At 34.6% G+C, this 10,000-nt stretch overlaps 1 protein-coding gene across 14 annotated transcripts in view; it reads left to right on the top strand.

Moving 5' to 3' along the window:
• LOC113829350 (Uncoupling protein 4A) overlaps nucleotides 1–10,000 on the top strand; it is a 25,310-nt gene that overhangs the window by 14,825 nt on the left and 485 nt on the right. For 7 of the 14 annotated variants that reach the window (XM_070121290.1, XM_070121284.1, XM_070121276.1 and 4 more), the window contains 3 exons: nucleotides 1,934–2,026; nucleotides 4,198–4,372; nucleotides 6,398–10,000. The exon at nucleotides 6,398–10,000 is cut by the window's right edge and continues 485 nt beyond it. In XM_070121290.1, coding sequence (XP_069977391.1) covers nucleotides 1,934–2,026; nucleotides 4,198–4,372 — 268 coding nt within the window. In that variant the 3' untranslated portion in view covers nucleotides 6,398–10,000. Of the gene's footprint in view, nucleotides 1–1,433; nucleotides 1,527–1,933; nucleotides 2,027–4,197; nucleotides 4,378–6,397 lie in introns of all 14 variants that reach the window. The other 7 variants (XM_070121319.1, XM_070121366.1, XM_070121312.1 and 4 more) reach the window with 5 other exon arrangements.

Genomic DNA, 10,000 nt, shown 5'->3' with positions numbered 1-10,000 from the left:
TGAAGGGTCTTAAATGTGAACTGTACATCTACTTTGATAAATTTCCTTAGCTAGTATTAAGTAAAGATAAAAGTTTTCACCTGCACTGTGTTAAGAATAGCATTATTATTTGTCAATAGAAATTTTGGCAAAATGGGAATCACAATTGATTACTCGCTTTTTGTTAAGTATAGTATAGTGTTCTACAATGGCTGTCAAATAACCATGAATGTGTTTGCATAAAAGAGAGAAAGAGAATGTGTGTGCATTCATACATGCTGTGTTAAAAGAATGAAGTGTCTGAGTTTGAATATTCATGTCTACTACATTGGTACACAAACCCAAAAAGTGTACTTGGTGTTTGTTTGTTTTTTTGCTTATTTTTATTCATTTATTCTGCCTCTCTTTAACACAGTTTTAGAACTTTTAAGGAGATTTTTTATTATTATTATTATTATTATTCATTTTTCAGCAAACAGTAATTATTATTAGTTTTAGAACTGACATAGTTTAGTTCACATGTTGGAATTACTAACAGAGCTGATTTTGTTTATTAATTTATTTACATAAAGCCTATTTTTTCTCCACTTTTCAGTTAACTCAAAATTGGGTAAATATTTATTTCAAAATGTCTATTATTATTTGTTTGAAAATATGATATGTTCATGATATGTTTTTATTTTTGATATTTTAATGCTAACCATTGCTTTATATTATTATTATTTTTTTTTTTTTACTGTAGGGTTGAAATAGACTTTTGCATCAGTTGTATAATATGATGGTTATTCATTTTATTATTTCCTTTCTCTTTTTTCAAAAGTGTTTGATATATGTATGTTTTTTATCTTTTTTCTCTTTATTTTATTTTCTTATCAAATAACTTGTTTGCAGTTTTATCCAGATCCGTTCTCAGATCGGAAAGAAATGACAAACTTGAGACTGACGTGAATATACACAAAAATATGAATTACATTTTTTTGTTGATGTTTGCTTTTGCTTGTGTGCGTTGGTATGGAATGCAGAGAGTGAAAAAGAGATTGAGGATAGAGTGAATTAGATATTGCAAAGATTAAGTTATAGTGTTGTGACCTCTTATGAAGCCATCTGTACAAGATTAACAAAAAACTACAATGGACAGTACATGTACTTCTTGCTAATGGGTTAAAGGGTGGATTAAGATCCATATTTGTAACTTGGTTTGGGTGTAGACAGTGGTTGTAGATGTAGACAATGTTAGATTTATTTTTTCTTTAGTTTTTAAGGCTAATGACAGTAATAGAGTTTGAATGAAAGATTATTAATTTTTGATACAGTTATAAGTTTCAGTAATTAGTAGAAATTGTATAAATCTGAATTACTAACATTTGTTTCCAAGCTGAGTGTTTGTAAGATATGCATACAGAGGAAGCTGTGGGTGTGAGTGCGAACTATGTGGACCAGTGTTGTTATTGCAGTGCGTGCTCAGGACTGATAGGAGCATCGTTGGGTACACCAGCTGACGTAGTGAAGACAAGGCTAATGAACCAGCCCACGGACCACAGGGCCAGGTGGGTGCTGTTCCGCCACCCGGGCCTGAGACAAGTGCCCGCCTCTAGCATCGGCCAGACCAGGGTTACATATAGATGTCAGTAAGCAAGCTGGATGAAGGGGGAGATCTTTGAGAGATTTTATTATTATTGTCATATTCATTCTCTTCATTTTTATTATTTATAACAGCTCAAGTCTCCTCACATGCCAACTAGCTTATCTTTTTCTTTTATCTTTTCTCTCTCTATTTGTCCTCTCCTTGTCACTCTTTTGGGTTTCCAACAATATTACGAGTAATCGGGTTCTCAGTCTCCTGATGGTGTGATATATTATTGGAAACCCAGCTGAACCCGACGAGCTCATTTGTAGAAGTAAGCAGAGCATGAGAAGGAAAAATTAGGAAGAACCTCCATTATACATCTTGCAGTACCTTATCTGGCCTGGTGTCGGCCGTCTTGGGCTGCCCTGCCGACGTAGTTAAGGCCAGGATAATGAACCAGCCAACTGACAGTAAGTCCAGGTAAGTGAGGATGCAGGAAGGGTCTTGATTTGTTCTTTATTTATCTTTATTTATTTGTTTATTTTTTCATATATACCCTTTTTTTTTCTTTATTTATTTGCCATGAATTGAGCTCTCATGTAAAGCCATTAGAGAACCCCTCGAATGGAAGTGTTGGGGGCCAGCCAGAAAGTGCTTTAAGTGGAGTGTTGCTACTCCTTCCTCTAGCATATGATATTTGGGAAGGAATACCTTGCAAATGTTGAATGGAACTCTGTCAGTTTTGTTTCCTATATATATTTATATATATATATATATATATTTTTTTTTTTTTTTTTTTATGAGTGTACAGGCGCACATGTGCACGCACACACAGGCACACATGCACATGCGCGCTCGCGCGCACACACACACACACACACACACACACACACACACACACACACACACACACACACACACACACACACACACACACACACACACACACACACACACACACACACACACAAAAGCGCATATATACAAGCATAAGTGTTTTTATTCATCGTGTATGCTTTTAATTCATACCTTTTGTTGGTTAACAGTCTTAGTCAGTATTCAGTTGTGTCTCACACCACGTAGCTTCCTACTGATATTGTGAGCTTTGAGTTGAAATAATTGCCATTGCATCATGAATTGTATCCTGTAGTATCAAAGGAATTCCATAGCCATTAATAAATAATGGTGCACTGAACCTCTACAAGATAAGCATCGTGTGGTTATGACAGGCTGGCACAAGTTTGAGAGTACAGGTATTTTAATCATACATAAATCATAGTATATAATGGTAATATTGCCTATCAGATATAGGATGTATAATCTGGAAGGTGTACCTACAATTTTATGCTTCTGATGTATGCAGTTTTTCATTTGGCATTTGAGGTTTCGTTTTCTTTTTTTTTCTTTTTCATTTTACAGAAATTTAATAGTATATTACAAAACTTAACTTGAATAAGGAACACTTTAAATATAGAACAGGATGCACATTTAAGCAGGTTTATATTATAGAATTATCAGGTTAGTTATATTGTTCACAAGATTCAAAGATGCTCCAGAAATTACCATTCTGGAAATATGTATAGTAATAATAGATCTTGGTGTATGTGTCGGTTACTTCCATGGGATGGGGATTGCGCCAGGTATGTAAAACATGAGTGCTTATTGTGTGTGTAGTGAGGAAACTGTAAAGGCAAAGACTTAGATATAGACAAATGGGTGAGTAAAGATTTTTTTTTTTTAGGATTTTAGTTAAGCTTTTCACAAGTAAATATTTCCTTTGGATTTCAAAGGGTAAATATTACTGAAGATTTACTAGGTTGCCTGCAGACAGCAAAATCATAACATTCTTCCTTCTGAGTCAAGCTTGTGATGAAAAGGTTAAGTTAATCCAAAAAGAAGGAAAGTTGAGCAGTCAAGATACTGCTTTTCTATGATGTGAAAGATTTTGTTGAATCATATTACTTTTCAAAATATCTCTTTTTGGAAGATATTGTTGGAGAAGGCATGCACCAGTGTATGGCAGAAAGTTTTGAAAAGGATTAATTAAAAGTGGAAATAGTGTCCAATATCAAAAGACTATGCAGATTTTTTTCCCGACATATATGTTTACACCGAGAAATTAACAATATCTAGATAATTATAGTCTTTTCTATAATTCATACATTTTATAGTTTATTGAAAGCACACTTTACTTTGTAGGAATCTTAGAAAGATTGTTATTGGAAAGCAGAGCAAAAAGTAAGAATTGACACTGATGTTAGGACAGCAAAAACTACAAATTGAATAAGATGGTAAAAAAGTCCTCAGAAGTACTTCTTTTTTACTATAGATAACAGAGGTGAGTAATGTATATAGATTGTAGTACTGTGATGTATGTAACCCATGTGAGTTTGCACCCTTGTTTGCAGTCTGTATGCATTATGCTTACTCCTTGAACTTCAGCGTCTTTTTTCTTGTTGTTATGTATTTGCACTCTATGGTATATAAGTAGCAAGTCTGCCCAATTCACACCAGTTATATAATTGCTTCTTTTGAAATAGATTAATGACAATGCAGTTTAGCTTTGATTGCATATAGGAAAAATAAATATGACATATGAAATAAGTTTCATTGAGCTATTTGTATTGATTTAATTCTATCCTCATTTTCAGGGGTCTTTTATATCGAAATTCAGCGGACTGCTTCTTGAAGACAGTCCGTAATGAAGGATTCTGGGCACTGTACAAGGGCTTTGTCCCCTGCTGGCTGCGCATGGGTCCTTGGTCCCTCACCTTCTGGATCACCTACGAACAGATACGAAATGCTTGCGGCACATCAGCATTCTAGGTGAGGTGGGTTGGCTGGCATACCTGTAACTTCAGTGTAAAGCAAAATAGGATCATTAATATAAAGGGTTTTGTTTTAGTTTTTTTTTATAATAGTTAGGAATTTCTCCTACAAATTTATGCAATAGTGTCTGCACAGGTAACACACATTATCCACAGCATTGCTTTCCATAGACAGGGGATGGGTAAAGATATATTATATGAGTTTATTTCTTATAAGATTGTTTAAAGTTAACAGGGATTAGGTTCCAGAGCACCATTTTGACATAGAAAGAATCAGTTAAAAGGAAAAAAGAACTTTTCACCTTTTAATTTAACTTTTTCCCTGACTTTATGATGAGAAAAAATAAAATAGGGCAGATGTCATGCTAATATTGTTCCTAGGCCAACTGACTCTTTGTATATCTCTCAACTTTGCATCTGAAAGGTATGATTTGCATTTCATGAAGTTCATTATTGTGTTAAAATCTATTAGGTTACTGAGATGAATTGTTCAGAGAAATGGTAAAATTGGAGTGTAGAGTTTTGGAGAAAGGTGTTTCAAATATAACCAATTGAGATTTTTCAATTACTCCTTTGATGTTTACAAGAGGACCCAGATGTATAAATATATATATATATATAGATACAGATGTGTACATATATAAATATATAATTTTTTCTTCTTCTTAGATACATGTGTTTGTGTGTTTATTATACATATGCCCAAACATGCATACACACATGCACAATCATAAATATGCGCCTAACCACTAGGAACCCATACTATTATTAGGGTAACAGTCCCACTGACTGATCATCACTTAGCAATTTTATGGAGTGTAATATTTGTTGGGGAAATTTACAAGGTTTATAGAATGTGAAACTACTCTTTGCCTAACTTTGACCAGGTGAGTCCCCTATTCATGGAACTGTCCCCTTTAGCATTTTCTTTTAATAGCTACATAAAATCAGTTCTTATTGTTTGAACACCTGGCTAGCTCATTAAAAATGTGCAGAACTCCCACTCAGATGGTCTGTTTTTATACTTTAGCTAAGGGCAAGAGAAATTTCACATAGATGTCAGATGCTGTGGACTGTGTGATAAGTAGGTGAGGGAGTGAGAGTCACATATTGCTCACCACAGCCATAGCCAGAGCTGACTCACATGGGTGAAGAGGGGCACTTTGTGGTAAACTGTGGCATGGTATTGGCTCATTGGCAACATTTAAACCTTTAAATGGAACTCAGTGGAGTTTTAGAATGAGACTTGTACAGTCCTGAGTTTAATGAACAATAGTCATATTATGTTTAAATGTTACAATTGTGAATCTTTTTATTAACTTTTTTGCTCACAGTTGACATGCAGCTTTTGGGATCTGGTGTTAGCAGAGTAAATGTTAGGTGATATAAAAAAAGAGGTGCAGATTTGTAGATGTTGGATAACAATCAGTCAGATATTTGCAATTACATGTACAGCTCTGATAATCAAAGAAAATTGGGATTTTCAGATTATTTTTACTCAGTTTAACTTGTTGCAGTCAGGTGAATGTACTTTTTGCTGTAGTTTTGTTTTGTGAATATTGTTTGCTCATAGATCTTTTTACAACTGTTCAGCTGCCAAGAAGCCATTTAACTGGCATTATGTGACATCACCTGATTTATCTTTTTTTTCTTTCTTTCTTTTCTTCTCTCTTTCTTTCCTTAGTTCTTTCTTCTTCTTCTTCTTCTTCTTCCTCCTCCCAAGTGCTATTGATATTAATGGTATTATTATTATTATTGACATTATGATCATTATAACGTTAATTAACAGTGCTGATAGCAATAGAGAATAAAAATTTAAAAAATAATGAAAACAGAGGAAAAGAGTAATCGGATTTATAAAACTAGCAGTCGACTCCTTAGTGACTAAGCACTTGTGGGACCATGTATAAACACAGTAAATTAAAATCACTGTGGACATGGCATATATCTTTGCTAACCTGACATTGTTAGGTTTGAAACATTTGTCTATATTATTTTCTTATTTTTACTTCCTCTTTTTCAGAAAGTGCTGACAATAATGGGTGACAAAAAAAATGAGAAAATGGTATACGTTTCCTTCGTGGAAACTTCACTCTTCAGACTTAGAAGAAGCTGGGCAACTTAGGAGTGGAATTTCTTTTTTATGATATTATATATCTTGTTTTTTCTTTTTGTTAACTGCCCTTTGGTATAAATGTTATTTTTTCTGTCTTTTCTTTTTTCTCCTGTTAATAAAAACATATTTTGTACATAGAGAATAAAGATACTATATTGTAAAAAAAAACTTATGGGATTGACAAATAATGTAATTATAAGGTTGTGTTTAAAATCTTAGGCAAAGAATGATTCCCACATGGTACCTTTACTTTTAGAGTAAGGATGGTTTTAGTTGCAAAATCCCACTTGCAGTAAGAGAAAGAGATGAGCAGATCACTCAATTCACAACTGTGGAACGGAAGAAGGTATGATACAGGCCCGTGAAGAAAGTTGTCTATTTTATTATATCATTGTGAGGAAAAACCACACCCTGTACAAGCTGATTTTACTCAGCTTTATTTTAACAGAACAGAGTGGTGATCTGAGGACAAGAACTCCTGCCAGAAAATATAGGATACCTTGTGAATTAAAAGGAAAAAGATTTAGTGATCCTCATATTTGATGTGCTCTGCTGTGAAGGCTTTTGTAATGCGACCATACTTGTGGACCACATTATATCAGACTTGTTATACGTATAGTGTGGAAGTTCTGTGTTGATTGTGTACCTTGTGTGGTGATGGGAAGACAGGTTTACTTTATAGCCTGGTGTTTTGTGATGCATTACCGTGGTACCTACAGTATGTGTGTAGATGATGCACACATTGTAGCATAGCTATGAATATGGTTCAGATTATAGGCAGCTAAATCCTTTTGACTGCATCAGTCATTGTGAGCTTCATACGACCAAGACTGGCAGATTTATATGCTTCCCAGTTACCAGTCGCCCAGAGATCAACCATAGCTCATGCATGAAGTTACTGTATACCCCATGCCATGTGTTAGTCACCCAAACAATGCAATTGATTAGTCACTACCTAAGTTAACTAGTATACTAGATTTTTTTTTTTTTTTTCTCTCTCCCCTTTTTTTATCAATGTGTAATTGAAAAAAATGAATTTTCTCATATATTTCCCTTAAGCTTCTGTTGTATCTGTATGTACATATAATTATATTTTTTCCTCCTTTAACTTGAAGCACAAACAGGAGGGTAGCCATGCACCCTCAGCTTATTACTAGGAGATCGGAGAATTGCAAGAATTCAAAGAGGCTTCCATATACTGGTGTAACAATTGCCAAAAGGGTTCTCGTTTCTTACTCTCCTGTCAAGAAATGCGTCATTTGTATTATGGTTTGATTATGAGATGGGAGGAAATAATCACTTTTTCTCTTGTTGATAACTCAAGTGTCTCTCAGGTGCCACTATGAATATATATATATATATTTCTTTTTTCTGTAATTACCACCCAAGAAAATGATAGAATACTATATGAGCTTCCCAGTAAGAATTAGAAGTTCCAGATCATCAGATTGTATTTTTTTACTTTTTTACATAGGGAAAAGTATCCTCCAAGTTCAGTACAGAGATGAATAAATGAAAGCATGTAACTTGCTGACACAGATAAAGTAGGCTACATGTATTTAAAATACAGTAAAAATGAAATTCAGGAGTTAGTGTATTATAGCAACTACAACGGAATGCATGTGAGAAAGTTAGAGCAATCATAACAAAGAAGAAGAAAAAAAATCAGTGAGAAATGTAATTATTAATTAAATGTATTTTTATGATGAATCATTTTTATGAATACAATATTTAACTCAAGGGAGAATATAAATCCTTTTTTTATGGGAGTATAAAAGCTCTGCCTCAAAGCAATGATGGAAAAGAAATAATTGAAGAAATTACACATCCTGGTTCTATATTTTCCTTCTTTTCTTTTTATCTATTGCAATTGTATTGTTATATTTCAATAGTGAAATAATGTAATAAGATAAAGGAATTATAAATACACGTACATATAGCACTTACAAAGTATAGCATACCTCAGAAAGTTTTTACCCCCTTGAAGGCAACCTAGAAACGATGCTGACAGCATTCTTGGTAGGTGTTATCAAAGCGACATGCATATACACGTGCATATGAATAGTGATGATAATAGTTGTTATCTTTATAATCCTCATTCTCATATGAACTTTCCTTCCCCTTCCCCTTTTCCTCTTTGTCCTTGTGCTTTTCCTCCTCCTCTTGCTCCTCTTCTTCTTCTTCCTCCCCTTTTGCCTTGTTCATCACCTGCTCAAAAATAATGAAGAGAGAAGCACTGTAATTATTATTACCTTCTTCTTCTTTCTCTTCTCTTGCTCCTCATCTTCTTCCTCTTCTTCCTCCTCTCCTCTCTCCTTTTCCTCTCCCTCTCCTCTCTCCTCTTCCTCTACCTCTCCTCTCTCCTCTTCCTCTCCCTCTCCCTCTTCCTCTCCTCTCTCCTCTCTCCTCTCTCCTCTCTCCTCTCTCCTCTCTCCTCTCTCCTCTCCCCTCTCCCCTCTCCCCTCTCCCCTCTCCTCTCTCTCCTCTCTCTCCTCTCTCTCCTCTCCTCCTGCATTGTTATTCATCACCTGCTCAAAAATATGGAAGAGAGAAGCACTGTAGTTATTTTTACCTTTCTCTGTAAAAGGGAAAGAGCTCCAGAAGAAGCAGGTTCCAACTTTTTTACTCATCACACAATTTCTTTTGGTGCTTCAAACACATTTTCTGTAAAGTGTTATTCGTATCTGAGTTTGTTGACATGTTACCTAACCCTTGTTATTGCTGGTCCTGATGCAAGACTGCTGGTGCGTGTTAGTTAATCTGGCTGCATCTGTGTATGTATTGGAGCATTTATTTTCATTGTTGTGTCTTAATGCTAAGCTTCGGCTCTTCTGTTTATGTGGCTGTTGTGGTTTTAACTCGACATATCCGTCTTTTCTTTGGTTAATTTTATTTGATGATGACATAGAGATATTTCACTTTAACAAATAAAAACTAGCATTATTTAAAGGAGCTGTATAAACATCTATTTCTAATGAGTTATTTTTATTGTTATGTACAATTTTTACAGAACTGATTAATGTAAAACTATTTAACAATTAAATATAAACAGTATCTTAGCATTTAACACAAAAGGACATGCTTAGATTTCTTATGGTTCATGTTTTTGTATAAAAAATAGAAAAGCAGCCTGTTATATAGGAACCCATTAAAAGGTTTTTCCTGAATACAACTGTCAGCTAAAAGCACTTGCTAAAGACAAGCTCAACTTACTGTGCATAGGATATAGGCTGAAGCAGCAGTGTATTATGCCATAAAGTAGAAAAAAAAGAGGTTCCTAGCCTGTGCCCCTTTTCTTCTTCTCCCTCTCATCTTTTAATAAGGAATGCTTACACCTCAGGACTTTCAGTTGGGATGGGAAAGTCTTACCTGCGGCATTGAAAAGAAAGAGAAAAGATATACCATACGTGGATATGTTTTGTGCAGTTACTGGAAGCTGAAACTGGAGCCAAGAGATTCGAGCACCAAATAAAGCAGTTAAAAATATCAAGAGTGGATGGCTGTACTGAC

This window comes from Penaeus vannamei, chromosome 1, assembly GCF_042767895.1.
Source record: "Penaeus vannamei isolate JL-2024 chromosome 1, ASM4276789v1, whole genome shotgun sequence".
NCBI lineage: Eukaryota > Metazoa > Arthropoda > Malacostraca > Decapoda > Penaeidae > Penaeus > Penaeus vannamei.
The sequence above is the reverse complement of the archived record's forward strand: the minus strand, read 5'-3'. Positions and strand labels throughout refer to the sequence as shown.